The sequence below is a fragment of the Arvicanthis niloticus genome, chromosome 24 (genome assembly GCF_011762505.2).
Source record: "Arvicanthis niloticus isolate mArvNil1 chromosome 24, mArvNil1.pat.X, whole genome shotgun sequence".
Lineage (NCBI taxonomy): Eukaryota > Metazoa > Chordata > Mammalia > Rodentia > Muridae > Arvicanthis > Arvicanthis niloticus.
The window spans coordinates 14213962-14233398 of NC_133432.1; the positions used below are offsets into that span (position 1 = coordinate 14213962).

At 45.3% G+C, this 19437-nt stretch overlaps 1 protein-coding gene across 1 annotated transcript; it reads right to left on the bottom strand.

Moving 5' to 3' along the window:
- Positions 1 to 15564: 15564 nt before the first annotated feature.
- Il31 (interleukin 31) lies at positions 15565 to 17530 on the bottom strand. The gene is made up of 2 exons (XM_076922833.1): positions 17388 to 17530; positions 15565 to 16151 (listed from the first exon to the last, which is right to left on the bottom strand). Exon 2 carries the CDS (start codon positions 16140 to 16142, stop codon positions 15837 to 15839), a length of 306 nt encoding a protein of 101 aa, XP_076778948.1. The 5' UTR covers positions 16143 to 16151; positions 17388 to 17530; the 3' UTR covers positions 15565 to 15836.
- Positions 17531 to 19437: the final 1907 nt, after the last annotated feature.

Sequence of the window (19437 nt, forward strand, 5' to 3'; positions counted from 1 at the left end):
CAAAACCAAAACACAAGATGAAGCAAAGAGGAGCTGGGCATATATATGTATGTATGTATTACTCAGTGCAAGAGCGGCTGCCTAGCATGTGCAAGGTCCCAGTACTGGGGGTGGGGGCAGTAAAACAAAACCAGAAAATAGGATTTGTTGGCAGACTATGGAGATAGCAGAACTGTTAGTAAGTAGGCAGTAGGAATATAAAAATATAAAATATAAAAGAAAGCCGAGCTTCCACGAGGAAAAGGCTGTGCAGGGTGAGGACCTGAGTTTGAATCTCTCTATCCCAAGGAAAAAGCCAGTTGCGGGGAGAGATGGCTCAGCAGTTAAGAACACTGGCCATCCTTCCAGAAGCCCTGGGTCCAACTCCCAGCATCCACATGGTGGCTCACAACCATCTCTAACTCCAATTCTGGTGTCTGTGGACACCAGATACATAAGCTACAGATACAGATAAACATGCAGGCAAAACATAGAAACACAGAAAAGAATTTTAAAGAAAATATCTCATGACGTAGTGTCTCCCTGTAATGCTAGCACTCTTACAGGAAAAATGGAGAGGGGAACCATGCAATTCCTGGAGACTCAAGCACAGCTTGTCTTGAGCTTACATACACGTAGGTAGCATGCACAACAGATAAGAGACCCTGCCAAAGTAAAAGGGGATAGCCAAGGTTGTTCTCTGAACTCCGAGAGTATGCCACGGCGCCTGCACACACACCAAACAAAGATCTGATCATATTTTAAGAAATGTTTAAGCCGGGCAGTGGTGTTGCACACCTTTAATCCCAGCACTTGGGAGGCAGAGGCAGGCGAATTTCTAAGTTTGAAGCCAGCCTGGTCTACAGAGTGAGTTCCAGGACAGCCAGAGCTATACAGAGAAACCCTGTCTCAAAAAAACAAACACAAGAAATGTTTATACCAATATTACTTACATCCAAATGTGGAAACACCCCTTGAAGACTGTATTAAGCCGAAGGTGATCTATTCACATCAGGGAGTGTTGCTCTCTCAAGAGGAAGGAAGCACCGGCATGTATGCTTCGATGTGGAACTTGAAAGCATCATGTCAGACAAAAAAAGCCAGGCACAGATTGCCACTCACACATTTAGTGATTGTATGTAAATGAAATACCCAGAACAGACAAACCCATAGACAGAAAACAGATTGGTGGCTGCCAGGGACCAGAGAGAGTCAGAATAGAGCGACTGTTAACTTGGTGGTAAAATCTTCTGGAATTAGGTCATGATAACTGTGGATATGCACTGTAATGGTGAGTTTAATGGTCAACCTGACACAACCTAGACTCTCCTGGGAAGAGAGTCTCAGTGAGGCATTGTCTAGATCAGTGGTTGTCTTGTGGGTACATCTGGGAAGGGGTAATTATACTGATTGCCTTAGGTGATAAGGGAAGACCCAGCCTGAAAGTGTGTGACGTCACTCCCTGGTTTTGAGCCCTGGACTATGGATGCAGTGTGACCAGATACTCCAAGCTCCTGCCCTTGTGACTTCACTACAGTGCTAAACTACAACCTGGAGCTGTGAGCCAAAATAAACCTGTCCCTAAGTTGCTTCTCTTCAATTTTGAGACTAGGTCTCACTATATATCTCTGGCTTACTGTATAATCCAGAATGAACTCACCACCTTCCTGCCTCAGCCTTCTGAGTCCTGGTGTTATAAAACATGTGACAGCACCCCCTTATCCTAAAGACTGTTCTTTAGAAAAATAGAATGATCTCTCTAAAGTTACACTGCATAGTAATGTAATGATAATGTAATGATAAAGTAATGGGCTTGTTTGTAAGTCTAAAATAAGCCCAAGGATAGCTAACATTGATGCTCTGGGGAACCATCTTTCTGGGGCCTTGCATAAGTCAGTTGTTGACGTCTAGACTCAGAATTGAGATTTAATAGTTTTATCGTAAAGGACTGTCATTTTAGATAATCTAATAAAGGGCTTGGGGAAGCAACAGGGCTTCGGTTATACCATATACTGGTTAAACAAGGAGCCATCTCACAAGCAAGCTTTGATTACTCTACGCAGCTGCAAGACCTGGCGAGCAGAAGAAAGTGTGAATAGTGGACTGGCTTGTCTCAGAGACCTGTAAGGAGAAGCGTGCGTGTTCCTAACCCGCTGCTTCAAGGTGAGAAGTCTTGGGACTACTGTTATTTTACCTTTGTTGCTGATGGTCCTCAGCTCCTCTATTTTCATCTTCATTGTCACTAACCGCTATTTCATTTTAGACTTTAAGTTCATATTTATTAACCTTATTGACTTCCAAAATAATACTAGTTAAGCAGGGCGTGGTAGCTCACACTTGTAATCCAGCTCTCAGGTGGGCTGCCACAAATTCAAGGCCAGGATACACAGTGGGTCCCAAGCTAGCCAGGGTTACAGAGTTAAGATTCCGTCTCAAAAATGATTGTAAGATCAGGCTGGCAGGATGGCTCAGCAGGTAGAGGCATTTGCTATGCAAGCCTCATGATCCACATTTGATCCTCAGAACCCATGTATAGGTGGAAGGAGAGAAATGAGTTCTCAGAGTTGTCCCCTGGCCTCCACATGCACCCCGTGGCACATGTGTGCACATGTATACCTACGTCATTCACACATAGTGATAACAATAAATACTTTAAAGAGAAAATCTGCAAGCTGGATGGATAAGCATAGAAAAGAAATGACTCCCCTCCCCAGAGATGCTTTTGTTGTCATTCTTGCTTTCTGTCCTTCCTCCTGTGGGACAAAGACACACAGACATGAGTGTCTCTGACTCAGGAGAAAATTGTTATACAGTGGGGTTTTTTTTTTTTGAGTTAGGGTCTCATGTTGCTTAGTTTGGTCTCCAACTCTATGTAGCACAGGCAGGCCATTAAACTTATGCTCTTTCTGCCTCTACCATCCCAGAGCTATAGTTGCCAGTGTGTGTGTGTCACCGCCATGTTCTGTATTGGACATGGTGTCTCACACCTGTAATCCCACCCCTTGGGACATGGAGGCAAGAGGACTGCTTTATACTCAGTCTGAGCTAGCAATTTTGTCTCCAAGTTTTGTAACCGGCTTTTATACATTAACATTACATAACATTATAATTCTATCACATAAGAAACAACTTCCTTCCTGCTCACTGCCTTCTGCTATTTGGGTTGCATGATGGCCATGAAAATGTGCCTCTCACATCCCCTACTTTGGGAAGTGTGATTGGCTGAGAGCCTCTGAGAACCCCACCGTCAAACCCTGCTTTTCATCAGCTACTCCGAGCCAGTGACAGTGTAGCAGGTACAGAACTGGCTCATCCTTGGGAGACAGGAGACGCCTCTGATGATCAACTTTGGCTTGGTTTCCTAGCAGTTTAATTAAACCCTGTTAGTAGAAGCCACACATGGGAAGAAGCCCCTGCCTAGAATCTCAGGACTCAGTAGATGATGAAGGCAAGAGATTCGGGGTTCAAGGCCAGCTTTAGCTACATAGAGAGTTTGAGACAGCCTGCATGACCTGTCTTTAAACAAACAGAAACCCTCTTAAACTAGCTCCTCAGGTTGAGAGCTGCCTCCAACTTCCCTTCACCCTTCCTTCTCCTTCAGCAAGGATCAGATCTCCCTTGGAATTAGAAAACTCTCCTGAGCCCCCCCACCCCCAAGCCCTAGTCCCTCTCCATTTTCCCTTACAGGTTCCTATTGTGAATCTCTGACAAGATTCCCACAGGCTCCGGCCAATTCCCTTCTTCGGGCCAGTTTGGTGTGATCCCTGATGCTGGCATGTGCATGTTAATATGTACACAAACCTCATCCAGTTTGTGACCAGCTCCCCGAGGAGTCAGGTTAGGACAGGATGTCAAAAAAAAAAAAAAAAAAAAAAAAAACCTGGCTGGGGCATAATCCTCCCAGAAGATTGATTGCCTAGCTGTTGGGGCTTTTGACAGGATACAACTTGAGAGGCACCCGACCAACAGGAGGGATGGCTTTCTCCATCTCTTGTGGACTTGGGCAGTTTCACATTTACTGGCTGTTTGATTTGCTGTTTTGCATTTGACTTCTCAGTGTGCTTGTGGTTCTAAGGATGTTTGAGCTTTCTTTTTCTCTCCTCTGCCCTCTCCTCCCCCCACCTCTCTCTCTCTCCCCTCCCCTCCTCTTCCATCACTCTTGCCCATAGTATCTTCCATTTCCTTTTTCTTTTGTCTTAATTCTCCAGAATAAGAAAATGACGTCATTCAACAAGCGTTTTGTTTGGGGCTGGAGAGAAGGCTCAGCAGTATAGGAGCCCTGGCTGCTCTTCCAGAGGACCCGAGTTCAGTTCCCAGAACCATGTTACATAGCTTATAAACATCAGAACTCCAGCTCCAAGGGAGCCAGTGCTGTTTTCTGGCCTCCACAGCCACCAGCTTCCATGTAGCATAACCTCTCCCTCCCCCTCTCCTCCCTCTCCTCCTTCTCCCCCCTCTCCCCTCTCCCCTCTCTCCCCCTCTCCCCTCTCTCCCCTCTCTCCCCTCTCTCCCCTCTCTCCCCTCTCCCCCCTCTCTCCCCTCTCCCCTCTCTCCCCCTCTCCCCCTCTCTCCCCTCTCCCCCCTCTCTCCCCTCTCTCCCCTCTCCCCCCTCTTCCTGCTCCCCTTTCTCCCTCTTCTCCCTCTTCTCCCTCTTCTCCCTCTTCTCCCTCTTCTCCCTCTTCTCCCTCTTCTCCCTCTTCTCCCTCTTCTCCCTCTTCTCCCTCTTCTTCCTCTTCTCCCTCTACCTCTACCTCTACCTCTCTACCTCTACCTCTCCTCCCTCTACCTCCCCCTCTCTCCTGTCCCCCTCTCTCCCCGTCTCACCTTCCTTCTCTCCCTCCCCTCTCACATATACACTAATACACACAAATACACACAAATACACACACACACACACACACACACACACACACACACACACACAGATAAAAATGAATATTTCTCTTGCTGCCCACTATGGCACACACCTATTCTCCCAGCTACTTGGGAGTCTGAAGCAGGACAACCACTTAAGCCCATATATTCAAGACCAATTTGGGCAACATAATTTGACTTAGATTCTGGGTGTTTTGCTTTTGTCTTTTTCTCACGGTTCTGTATTTCCTGACTTTCTTTTTGCTCTCAGGGAGTCCCCCTGGAATAAGCCAGTCATGTCATTAGCACTTGCTGCTTCTCTGTGATTCTTCATGTTTAGCCACCGTTTTCCCTCTCTAAGTCTGTGGTACATGATTTATTTATTTATTTACTTACTTAACTTACTTACTTACTTATTTTTGAGCTAAAACTCGTAGAGACCTGCCTGCCTCTGCCTCTGGATTGCTGACATTAAAGGCACCACCACGCCCAGCCACACTTGACTTATAATATTATTATTGTGTATTGTTTTGACTGCAAAACCTTGTCGTGAAAGATGTTTGGGACATTTAGTTTCTCGCAAAATGCCAAGGTCTGCTTATTTATTCTTCAGCCTCTTTCTAAGGGTTGGCTGATCGTTACCCAAAGAAATTCTATTTACTGGAGAGTTTTTTCCTAGTCAGGTTTCCATTAGCTTAGGGTTTATCATGTTTACTTTTCTTGTTTCTTAGAATCTGTTGGGGGAAAGTAGTCATCAAGACAAATGTCACCATATAGTGGGCCACCTGCATCAGGCCTCATGGATTATATCAAGAGTTCTGATCCCCGTATGAAAGCCCCTGGGCTACCAAGGAACAGTGGGTGAAAGCACTTGCTACCAAGGTTGTGACTGACACAGGCCAGCAACACAGGTCGCTACTGACACAGTCAGTCCTACTGACACAAGACTTTAAATAGACAAGTGATGGCAGACGTACTGGGTACCTGTTCCAATATAGATGAACCTTAAAAACAGGAGCCAGACTCAAGGGCACATAGCATATGATGCCACCTCTAGGATAGTCAAGAATGGGAAAATACACACAGATTTGCACACACTATACCATACTGCATTACACAATAGTGTACTATAATATACTGTGCTACACTATACTGAAGTGTACAATGCTATGTTGCATTACACTGTACTGTATTTTATACTATGTAGATGGCATATATAGCACTATCCCATCCTATACTATGTTATATGTGCTGGTTTGAATGAGAATGACCATCATAAGCTCATATATTTAAATGTTTCCTAGTTTGGCAGAGATGCTGGTGGTTCTGAGGGCTGAGAGGAAAGGGCACGTGGGAGTGACAGCTGCTGTGTTGGGTAGGCTGTTTCCTTTGAGAATGATGCAACTGCCTTGGAATTAGATAGTGATTACAGTTGCACAACTTCGTAAGTACACAGTGATTCACCAGCTCAGGGCACAACTGCCTTCCGAGGAATGTGTTATCAGGTGCCCTGTCCTCGTATGGACACTGCAGGGTATACTTCAGCAAACCCAGAGGAATGACTCAATCACTAGGCTTATCTCAACAGATGGGAAGCACGGGGTATAGGATCCCACTGCTGCCATAACGCAACATACGATTTGTTTTGTTTTGCTTTAGTAAGTACGAGTATACTCTAATAGAATGCTAAAAGGGGCATAGGGTTGGGAGAGTAGCTCACTGATATAGTGTCCCCCAGAAAAGCCCATCACTGAAAAACAAAACAAAACAAACAAGTGTAGCTAGATGTGTTGCCGTATGTCTGTCTTCCCAGGACTCCCAAGTCAGAGGGAAGAAGATCACTTACAAATTCAAGGCCAGCCTGTTCTACATAGGGAGTTCCAGGGCAGAGCCAGGGATTCTTAGACCCTGTCTAAAAAAACTCACCATGCCACCAACAAAACAGTACAGGATAGGATAGTGTTGTATTTTGTAGTACACTGTTCTCATATATAGTATAATACCTTAGTTACTTTTCTATTGATGTAATTAAACACCATGACCAAGGTAACTTATAAAAGCAAGCATTAAATTTTGGAGTTCACATTTCCAGAGGATCATAATCCATGACCATCATGGCAGGAAGCATGGCAGCAGGCAGGCAGTTGTGATGCTGGGTTAGTGGCTGAGAGCTTACACCTTGTCTGTAAGCACAAGACAAAGAGAAAGAGAGAACTAACTCAGAACCGTATGAGTTAGAGGAATTTCAAAGCCCACCGCCAGTGGACCCCCTCCAATAAGGCCACACCTTCTGATCCTTCCCAAACAATTTCACAAACTAGGAAACATTCAAATATACGCGCTTATGATGGTCATTCTCATTCAAACCAGCACATATAACATAGTGGATAGGATAGTGCTATATATGCCATCTACATAGTATAAAATACAGTACAGTGTAATGCAACATAGCATTGTACACTTCAGTATAGTGTAGCACAGTACATTATACAACACTGTTGTGTAATGCAGTATGGTATAGTGTTGTATAATATAGCATTGCACAGTATACTATAGTGCTATTGTTTGGCTCTGGAATATCCTTCAAAATCCATGTGTTAGAATCCTGGGCTCCAGTCAGTGGGACTACTGGGAGGTGGTGGAATGTTTGAGAGATGGGGCCTAGTAGAAGGAACCTAGGTCATTGGGGCATCCTCTGAAGGGGTTAAGGGGACTCCAGCCCTCCTCTTCTCCTTGCTGTCTAGACCCGCCAAGGGGTGGACAGGTAGATGCGCCACACGTTCTTGCTATGATGAGCTGCCAAAAGCAATGGGACCAAGTGACTGAGCCAAAACCTCTGATACTGTGAGTCACGATAAACCCGGCTTCCCTGTCCCTTCGCCTTTCTTCAAAGAGAATAAGAGAGAGTTCATTTTGAGCCAAATATGAGTGACCTCCACCTGGAAACGTGGATTCAGATTACCCCATTGTACTTCAGCATAGAAGTAGTTATGGGAACTTCTGTAGTCACACAACAAAAGCAAGCCATGGAGTCGCTGAGATGGCTCAGTGGTTATGAAGGTTTGCTACCAGGCCTGATGACCTGAGTCCAGTCTTTGGGGTCATGATGTTGGGAGGAGAGAACTGACTTGTGAAAATTGTCCTCTGACTTCTTCATGCATACCTACACACCGCACACACATAAATAAGTAAGTAAATAAATGTAAGTAAAATCTTTTAAGAGAAAGTAATAAATCAAGGCCTTTGCTATGGGTAGGGACTCTGGATAGGTGGGTGTCTTGCTTACGGTTCTATTACTGTCAAAAGACACTTTGATCTCTCAGAGGACAGCCATGCTGGACTTCTGTCTTCAGACTCTTCTCCATTTTTGTCCCTGCAGTTCTTTTAGACAGGAACATGCATGTCCTTTTGGAGATCTAGGTTACCTCACTCAGGATATTTTCTAGTTCTGTCCATTTGCCTGCAAACTTCATGATGTTCTTGTTTTTAATAGCTAAATAGTATTCCATTGTGTAAATGAACCACATTTTCTGTATCCATTCTTTGGTTGAGGGGCATCTGGGTTGTTTCCAGCTTCTGGCTATTACAAATAAGGATGCAATGAACATGGTGGAGCACAGGTCCTTGTGGTATGGTGGGGCATCTTTTGGGTATATCCCCAAGAATGGTATAGCTAGGTCTTCAGGTAGAACTATTTCCAGTTGTCTGAGAAACCACCAGACTGATTTCCCACAGACCCCTATGATTGAATTGGGAGAAGGATTGAAGAAGCTGAAGGGGAGGGCAACCCCATAGGAAGACCAGCAGTCTTTACTAACCTGGACACCAGGGAGCTCCCAGAAACTGCTCCACCAACCAGGAAGCACACACAAGCTGGTCGGAACCCCCCTGCCCCTCCACCCCACCCACCCACCCCTGCACATATATAGCAAAGGACTGCCTGGTCCAGCCTCAGTGGGAGATGTACCTAATCCTTAAAGAGACTTGAAGCCCCAGGGAAGGGGGAGGCCTGGGGCGGGGGGAGCACCCTCTTGGAGGCAAGGGGGAGGAGGAATTGGGGAGGGGTAACCAGGAAGGGGGTGGCAACCGCTAGAATGTAAATAAATAAAATAATTATTTTTATAAAAGAAGATACCATGACTACAGCCAAGGCAAACATGAATTGGGAGGCTTGCTTACCGTTTCAGAGGGTTAGTCCATGATCATTTTGGCGGGAAGCATGGTGACAGGCTAGCAGGCGTGGCGCTGGACCAGTTGCTGAGAGCTCACATCTGCTCTGAAAATTGCAGGCAGGGAGAGAGAGAGAGAGAGAGAGAGAGAGAGAGCGAGAGAGAGAGAGAGCGAGCCTGGGCCTGGCCCGTGGTCTTTTGAAACTTAAGAGCTCAATGATACATCTCCTCTAACAAGGCCAATGTCCCATTCTTCCTAAACAGTCCACCAGCTGGGGATCCAGCATTCAAGAGTGGCCTGTGGGGGCCACCCCTGTTCAAACTGCTGCACTGCAGCAAAGTGGGGAAAACCGAGGTGTAGGCTCAGATGGTATCGGGTGTAATTCTTCTTAAAGACTTACTGGTTTTATTTTATGTGTATGAGTGTTTCTCTGGTTTCTCTGGATGCCCAGTGCCCACAAAGATCAGAAGAGGGCGTCAGAGCCCCTAGAACTGGAGTTACAGACAATGGATTCTGGGAATCCAACCCAGGTCCTCTGCAAGAGCAGCCCGTACTTTCAACTGCTGAGTCTGCTCCTGGTGTTATTTTTTTAAAGTATTTTTACTTATTCCTTGATAATTTCATACATGTTTCTATTTCGTGTCCCTATTCAACCTATTACCTTCCTATGTCCCCCTCTGACCCCTTTGAGTGTCTTCCCAACAAATCTCCCTCCCTCCTACTTTCATATCATTGTGTGTGTGTGTGTGTGTGTGTATTCATGTCTGTATGTGTGTGTCCATGTCTCTGTGTATGTGTGTGTGTGTGTCTGGGTCTGTGTTCATGTTTGTGTGTGTGTGTGTGTGTATGCATGTGTATGTGTATGAAAGAGAGAAAGGCCCAGAGTTTAATTAGTATTTGCTTGTATACACATGAGTGTGGTGTTATTTACTGAAGCATGAACAACTTACCAATGGCTGATTATTCAGCACTGACGAATAATGATATTCCTTACCCCTGCAGCCATATTACCAATCAATAGGTCCTCAGGGGGCCTTTCTTCCTTTTAAATTGATTATCTCAGGTGTTTTGTCATAGCAATGAAAAATGAACATGCATAGTAAGTATACAGACCAATAACAAAGTTTAGGTGCCACATACGGTACCTACATCTATATGCTATCCATAGCTTTCTGGGTGGGCGTTGAAGACTGAGCCTATGTTCTTGTACATACAGGCAACTGCTCTGTCACTAAGCTCTACCCCAGTCCCTGTGCTATACTTTTATATGATGGTGGGACAGCAGGCTTTCTTTATGCCTGTATCAGCACATGTACACATGAATAATGTGTTGTACCACAACCTTACAACAGCAGTCAGTAGGAACACCAGTGTATATGACTGATGTGTCATTGATCAGTGCCCGATTCAGAAGAGTCATCCACACTCTACACATTGAACAAGTGGTATTTATGCGACATAAATTATAGATCAAGGGCTGGAGAGATTGCTTAACAGTTAAGAGCACTGACTGCTCATCCAAAGGTCCTGAGTTCAATTCCCAGCACCCACATGGTGGCTCACAACCATCTGTAGTGAGATCTGATATCCTCTGCTGGTGCGTTTAAAAAAAAAAAGCTACAGTGTACTCATATAAATATAATAAATCTTATGGAAAAAAAGAAAACTGCCCACTGCCCAAGAAAAAAATTAAAAATAAATAAATTATAGATCAATAAAGTCATTCAAATGCATCTTATAGACCTACCTAGACACTAACTCAGAATCTCCAGGTTTAAAATCCAGAAATCTGGCTTTTGTTCAAACACTCCAATAGTATAACACAACCAGCTACATAACTTTGTTCAAAACACATTAAGGCTTTTGAGACAATGGCAAACACGAAGACTTAGTCATGCCTAATGCATGCATGAAATCCCAGCACTCAAGAGTCTGAGTCAGGAATATTGCAGCTTCCAGGTAAGCCAAGCTAGACAGCATGACCCTCTCTCAAAAACAGAATAGACCATTAGGACACAAGAGGATCCCTCTGGATGCGGAGGGAGCCTTGGTGACTGCACACAGGCTGAGCCACCCACTAGTCTGGTTCCCAAGAGTTTGAGATGCACCACCAAAAGGAACATTCCACAAAGTGGAATTATAAATTTTATTACTAAGAGTATTAGTATTAGTGTGTACACGCTATATGTGTGTGAACACAGGCACATGCATACTACAACCCTTGTATGGAAATCAGAGGACAACTTCCACGGGTCACTTCTTGCCTTCCACTTTGTGTTTGCGACACATCTGTCTTCTTAGTGCTGCCATGCAGCACACTCTATACTGATCCATGATCTTTGCTGTGATTCTATCTCTGCCTCCCATCTTGCCATAGGAATGCCAGGATTACAGATGTGTGCCACTTTATCTGGCTTTGACCTGAGTTCCGGGAATCAATCTCAGGTCTTCAGATTTGGGTGACAAGTGCTGAGCCAGTCATCTCCTGAGCCCAGCAAAGTAGAATTTGTTTTGCAGTTCACCTCTTCACTGGAGAAACTGTCCAGTCAAGTGGGGAATTAAGGAGGAGAATCAGAAATGTCACAAGATGTCTCATCCCCTCAAGAGCAACTAAATGGGTTTTTTCAATGTATCTGTGTGTGATGTGTGTGTGTGTGTGTGTGTGTGTGATATGTGTGTACATGCATGTGTGTGTGTGGTGATCGGAAAACAACCCCAGATGTTAATATTAGCCTTCTACATCATTTGAGACATGGTCTCTTGCTCACCACGATCTGTGCCAGGCTAGGTGGCCCTTGATTGTCTAGGGATTTTTTCCCCCTGTTTTTATTTCCTGGTCTCATCATAGGTGTATTGGAATTACAAATACACACCTACCACATCTGGCTTTACATGGGTTCTGGATCTTCTTGCTTACACAGCAAGCACTTTACCCAATGAGCCATCTCCCAGCCCAGCAAAGTAGGGTTAATTGGAAAACTTCTGTGGAGTCCCCCACCCTGGGCCTGAGTCATCTCTAGAACTGTGGGCTTTCAGTGACGAGAGACATGCTGAGAGACCCTAGCTCAGTCCCTCTTCACGTGAATTCCAGTGGAGCAGGAAGTTATGGATGCTAGGTGGGGACAGACAGTGGCCTGCAAAACCACTGTGAGCTCATTGCTTGTCACTGTCAAAATCTGGGGCACTGTGCAGCTACTGAGACCTTAGTTTTCCTGTTCCTGAGTAATGGGTGCCCTGTGGTCCTCCTCATCTCTTCCTGTAAGGATTAATTTCCCACCATCTGTGCTGTTTTGCGTCACTGGCTCTTTATTCAAAGTCTGACCCCCTGTTGTCCTGATTACTGAGAAGGCTTCACATTTCCAGGTAGCATGGTCTATTTGCCACCGAACACACATCTCTATTGTCAAAAACAGTCCTCAAGCAGAGCAGGAACATTCTCAGCACACGGCCGATCCAAAGCTAGACCACACACATCAGTGACAGAAACTCACGCAAACAGCTCAAGTATGGCTCCTGCCTGGCCACTTTACCTGCCCCTTGGAACCAGCTTCTCCACTCAATAGAAATCGGTCTGGTTCTGGTCTCCAGGACTCAACTGGAAGTAGATGATATGTCAGTAAAACACAATCCTCCAAGATCGGGGCTGTTCCATCAAACCTGCTGTGCTGACAGGAATGAAGAATGTGGCCATCAAGCCACTTGGACAGTGCTCAGTATAGCTGAGGAACTGAATTTTTAAAATGTCCCCAGAAGCTGGATGTGGCATCCAGTGATATGTCATGAGCACAGCAGGGGAAAGATTCCAGCTTGATCGCAGCACAAAAACCAACAACATAAGCCAAGCACGTGGCACTTGCCTATTTCCCAGTATTTAGGAAGCTGTGGAGAAAGAGAATCACGAGCTCCTGGGCCAGCCAGGGCTACATAGCTGAGTAGGACCTTATCCCAAAACAAAGAGCCAGGCATGGTGCCACACACCTGTAAACCAGGAGGTCGGGGCAGGTAGATCTTGAGTTCAACACTAGTCTGGTCTAAATGTTGACTTCCAGGCCATCCAAGATGATACTCACCAGCCCACAAGGTAGAATATGTGTTCTTATACCCAACAAGGATGTAAGAATAAGATTTCAGTGCACTGAAGAAAACCACTTCATAGGTGTTGGGGCTAGTAATTCCTTAAAAAAAAAAAAGAATCCTCAGATTTGTCCTACCTTCCGTAAGGAGGTATAACCAAGAATTTGTGGACATTTTTGGAAACCATCACCAGAGTCACTCATTACCAGGAAGATACATGAAACCAACCCAGTTTCCTCTAATTTCATATTTTCCTGGGTATCACTGCAGCAGTATGGTGATTTTTCTGTTCTCCTCATTCATGTTTTCTTTTTATATGTATATGTACATGTATCTGTATGTATATTTGTATTTATGTTTATATAAAATATATACATATAGATAATATACATATACTTATATTTATATATAATGTGTGTATATATGTATATATATATATGTGTGTATATATATATATGTGTGTGTGTGTGTGTGTGTGTGTGTGTGTGTGTGTTTTCCAAGACTTTATTTTTATTTTTTTAAGATTTATTTATTTTATGTATATGAGTACACTGTAGCTGTCTTCAGACACACCAGAAGAGGGCATCAGATCCCATTCCAGATGCTTGTGAGCCACTCATGTGGTTGCTACGAATTGAACTCAGGACCTCTGGAAGAGCAGCCAGTATCCTTAACTGCTGAGCCATCTCTCCAGCCCCCAAGACTTTATATGTTTAATTAGAATTCTCTAAAGAACATTTGTCTGCCTCCACTATTTCTCTGGTAAGTCATTTCTTTCCCTGTGATCTCGTGTCTGCTTATTTTTTTTCCTTTGAAAGGACATAGAGGGCCGGGCAGTGGTGGCACACACCTTTAATCCCAGCACTTGGGAGGCAGAGGCAGGTGGATTTCTAAGTTCAAGGCCAGACTGATCTACAGAGTGAGTTCCAGGACAGCCAAGGCTACACAGAGAAACCCTGTCTTGAAAAAACAACAACAAAAAAAAAAAAAAAAGAAAGAAAGAAAGAAAGAAGGAAAGAAAGGAAAGAAAAGAAAGAAAGAAAGAAAGAAAGAAAGAAAGAAAGAAAGAAAGGAAGGAAGGAAGGAAGGAAGGAAGGACATAGAGTTATGTTTTGTCCTTACTTTTCAGTTTTGGATGACTTTTCTAATAACGAAGGCGACATAAAATTGTGATGGACTGCCTCAAAAGGCAAGGATAGCCAAACACTGCCATTGAAGACAGGGTGTCTGGGGATTCCAAAGCCTGCTATGAGCCTGCAGCTGTACTGCCCTGAATGTGCTTGACCACGGATGAGCCTGGTGTAAGATCAGAATAGAGAAACGCACTAGAGCAAGAATGGGAAGCCTGAGTCCTAGTTCCATAACTCAGAATCCCGACCACACCTCCCCTTCTGTGCCTTCGGCACATTGGCACATCACATTTTCACTTTCTTTGGACCTTAGTTTTTCTAAACAATGCAAGTACTGGTTGACTGAAGATTAGTGGTTCTTGGCACGAGCAAGTCTGAAAATGAATGCTCAGGAGACTTCAAAACCATGACAACTGGGCTGATAGCTAATCTCATGCTCAAATCCCAACATGCTCAAGGCCCTGGGTTCGAGTCCCCGTGTCTTGACAATCAAAACTAAGCTGCTAGACTCATGCTTAGATCCTGCCAGGGAGCAGGTGGGAGTCAAGGTTTCGTGTTTCCAGCATGATGCTCGGTGCTATTGCTGCTGAAGATTCCCCGATACCTTTGAGACCTCTTCCATCCAGACGCCCACTAAAGGCCTTACCACTGCTCAAGGGCAATTGTGCAGTGGACACTGAGTTACTGCCCTGTACCAGGCAGGACACCGAGTGCCCCTGAGACTCAGTCACTGCCCAGGGAAGAATAATTCAGTAGAAGCTGGAATCTGGGTATATCACCAAGCAGCTGCGTAACCTTGAGTAAGTGACTAAATGACTTCTTTCCTTAGTTTCCCAGACTACATACCAAAAGGACAATAATTGGACTTGTGACCTGGAGCAAAGATGTTTATCAGACACATGATGCCGCTGGGATTATTTGTTCGTGAGTGGAGGGAGGAGGCAGCAACATAAACACTATTTCCAGAACATTCCCACTCTCTGATTTCTTTTCTTTTTCTTTAATGAAAATGGGCCCAGAGTCATGTGAGAACAGCTACAAAGGCCCTAGACCTCCTCCCCCCCACCCCTTCCCTTCTCCGGCTTGCTCTGGCCCTGCTCCAGCCCTGCTCACTCCAGACTAAAGGTATTTATTTATTTATTTATTTATTTATTTAATATAAGGACATTGTTGCTGTCTTCAGACACCCCATAAGAGGGCATCAGATCTCATTATGGATGGTTGTGAGCCACCATGTGGTTGCTGGGATTTGAACTCATGACCTCCGGAAGAGCAGTCAGTGTTCCTAACCACTGAGCCGTCTCACCAACTCCCATCCTCTGATTTCAACCCCGTCATAAACTTCAAAACTGATGATGAGTTCATGTCAGTATAATTTATTAAATAGACTCTGAGGGCTCCTTCATAGAGCATTAACAAACTCAGTATATAAATACCAATAAATAAATATAGCTGCCACTTCCAGCCCCTATAGGGTAGAAGAACAAGATTTCAGTGGACATAATAAAAACATATAAATAACAAGACTAGTAACGACGGCACAGTCTCTTTGGAGTTAAATCCTTACGTTGCAAGCTCAGCCCTCCAGGACAGGTACTGCTCAGGACGCTGGTCTCCTCTCCCCATCTCTCAGCATATACTGTCCTTAGCTTGCAGTTCTGCCATGCAGTCTGAGAACCGCTTTAAAACAGTAAGCATGAACCCTTTTTGAGCATAGACATCATCTCCAGGTCCAGAAATGTTTACATTCGGAGGGTCGGAACAGCTGATGTCCTCTAGCCGTTTTGTGACCTTAGTAGTATCTACTGCGTTCTTGCTCAACACTTTGACTTTCTCCAGATGTGCTTTGATGACCGAGATGTTGGTCAATGCTTCCTGGCCCAGACTGAAGCAGGGCAGCTGTAGTGACTCGTTCACTGACATCCCAGATGCCATGTTTCCTTTCTGTAGAAAGAGGAGGTTTGAGCTATTGTAAGAAAGAGGTTTGTAATAACCCCTGCAGGTCTGAACAGCTCCTTTCCAGTTCTTCCTGTGTCTAGCCTGGCTCAGACCTTACCCAATTGGTAAAACAGCCTTGTGAAGCTTGGGCCATCACTAACCCTCCATCTACAGGAATCGAAGGTGGAGTTGGCTTATAAGCGAGAAGACATGGCATACCCACAGAAGTCAACCATGATTCCTAAGGGTGCTCCTACCCACTCTTCCCTCCTACCCCTTTGCCCATCTGACTGAGGCTACCCCCAGCCTTCTGCAGCCTGTTCTCGACGCCTCAGTGACTGAGGTAAGTGGGGAAGGGGCCTTATCTGTTTCCTTATCATGTTTCCCTCTTTTCATGTCTCCGTATGAATGCCACTGGCACCACATGCTGAGAAAGGATGGTCTACACTGGCCTGGAAAGGCCTCTGAGAGGTTAGGGAGAGTTTCTCAAGAAACTGAAGGATTCAAGGTCCTTCCTTACCTTCCCTCCTCCTCCTCCTCCTCCTCCAAACTGACAGTTTTAGGGTAAGACCAAATTGTTAAGACCACATCAGCCTTGCTGGCTCAGTGCATCTACCTTTAAGTCTATTAAAGCCAAGCTTAAATGTCTGAGCAGATGACAAGGACAATGTTAACACCACTGTCGCTTCCAGTTTCACTGTTACTTGTTTAACTGAAGAGGTCCTGAGGAAATGAAGTATTCATACTTTCTGGGTCTTGTGTTACACCTGTGCCAGGGTCTGACAAGGCAAGGGGGCCATAACACATAGACAGTTGCCTAGTTAGTCAACTGCAGAGGTACCAGAGACCCAAAGGAAGATTTTCAGCCCTGCTTCCACTAGGACATCTTTTGCTGCTTAGACTGGCTCTCATTGCTCTCAGGGGATTCCTGAATCAAGCTGGCCCATCTCTGGAAGGATACACTTCCAGCAAGAATTTGCGTTTAGTAGGACTATGAGCCAGACAGGTTTGAGATAAAGAATGCTGTGAGCACACACACTACAGTGTTTGGGAAGCTGCTGGGGTTTGGGTCCCTGAGCTAGTCTGCCTGTGAACATTCCACCCCAACCAAATTCTGATCTGTTCCCGTGACTCTTTGGCTTCCATAGTTGGTTTCATATGGAGAAAGAATAGCTGTGCTAGAGAGCAAGATGAGACATTTTAAAGAAACGGTGTAGAGGAAACAATCTCAGAGGCACTTACATAGTTCTCATAAAGAACCTTAGACTCGTGTTTCAAGAGTCTAAGTGTGAGGGTTATCTTTTCTCGTGTTGGTGCACCAAAGGACGAGCTGCAGATGGCCAGCCAGGTCCCTGCGTAGCAGAGCAGGACCAGCGCAGGCTTCGTTGGTCCTGGAGAAAGAGAAGGATACCATGAAGCTTACGGGTCAGATGCCCCTGCCCACCCCAGCTTCAGTTAGTTACACCAGCATCCACCGGGGGCATCCATTCCTGTCTCCTTCCCCTCATAAGAGCCATGGAGTTGAAGCCATGGTGAGCGGCAGAGCCAGTGGTACCTGTGTGGAAGATCATGGTGATGGTAAGAGAATGGATAAGGCCTGCTTTGCTGGTGGCCTCTGGAGCCTGATGTGTTCGCCATGGCCACCAGGCAATATATAAAGGGCTGCCGAGAGGAAGAAGATTAAAGGCCCGCCCATGGCAAAACCATTGCTCAGCTTTTCTCCAGAAAACATTTTAAAAATGCTGCCAACCTCGGCTCGGGGAAAGCAGGGCTGGAAGGAAATGCTGAGGTTACCCTCAAGGCAAGACAGAAGCTTGAGTCACACACACACACACACACACACACACACACGCACGCACACACACACGCACACACACGCACACCACACAGGAAGGCATACACATCTTGGGCATCTCTTTTTACTTGGAAAGTGCTTGCTAATTTAATGAGAGGAAATTTTGAAGCCCGGAGTTGAAAAGTACAATCACAGGGGTGGGAGAGTCGGGGAAAGAAGTGACGTAGAGGGGCTGAGGGTCAGTGCCCTGCAGGGAATTTTAAAGAGGCCGTTTATAGGCAAAGAGCCATTGTAAGATCCACAGAGCAATCCATCTGTGGGAATTCCTGAAGCACGGGATGGCTCTAATGAACACGGGGGAGGTATGTGACTTCTGGCTCTAGGACCAGAATCAGGGCTCAATGGTTGCCGGTTGCATCTTCCAGTGCTCAGGTAATGGGGGGGTGGGAGGGGGTGGGGCAGTTAATTATGAGAACTGAGGGATACACACTTGTAATCTTAACACTCAGGAGGCTGAGGCAAGAGAGTCACAAATTCAAAGCCAGTCTGGGCAGCTTAGCAAATCAGTGACTAAAAAAAAATAATGAACTAATTTTTTTAAGCTTTGAAGAAACATTTACTTCTGAATTTCAAATCACACATACACACACAAAGTAGGTGAGACATTCTTTTACATCTTTAGAATCAAAATATTCTTTAACTATTTAAAAAAAATTAAAGTGATATTCATAGTTTGGAGAGATGGCTCAGTGGATAAGAGAGCAGTGGATGCTCTTTCAGAGGACCCGGGGTTTGACTCCTATCAAAGCACATGGCAGTGATGAAGGATTCTTCACTAATGACACACTTGTTTGGTTTTTTTGTTTTGTTGTTGTTGTTGTTTTTGAGACAGGGTTTCTCTGTGTAGCCCTGGCTGTCCTAGAACTCACTCTGTAGACCAGGCTGGCCTCGAACTCAGAAATCCGCCTGCCTCTGCCTCCCAAGTGCTGGGATTAAAGGTGTGCGCCACCACTGCCCGGCCTAATGACACACTTGTATTGGTGTCTTACATGTGTTGTTGAGCTCCATTTGTTGGGACTCCATAGACAGACCTGCACCAAAAAACCTCAGGTGGCAGGCTGTGGCTTCTTTCTGCTTGCACAGACTCGGGCTGATTGGCAGAGTGATGCCAGCGGATACTGACTCGTGGATTTTTGCTAAGTCCAACTCACATGCTGAGGCAAGACCTGTGGAGGACACATGATGCTTAAAGAGGGTATAAAGAGGACTCAACAGGCCATGAGAGGGGCTTGCTTGTAGAGCTAGCTCTGCAACGGTTCTTGGTCTTGCGTCTTCATTGATCTTTGCCTTGTGGATTTAGGCACAGCCAAAGACTTCTGGTGTTCCTGGTGATCCTAATTCTTCCTGCTGACTCGTGCCGATTCAGCTGAGGCCTGGGTGCTCCTGCTAGGTAGTACCACCACCGCTGTTATCCTGACTCCACCGCACTGGACTGCT

Excerpts from the sequence above, each read along its gene's own strand:
- Il31 (XM_076922833.1), bottom strand. The coding sequence starts at position 16,142 with ATGGCATCTGGGATGTCAGTGAACGAGTCACTACAGCTGCCCTGCTTC.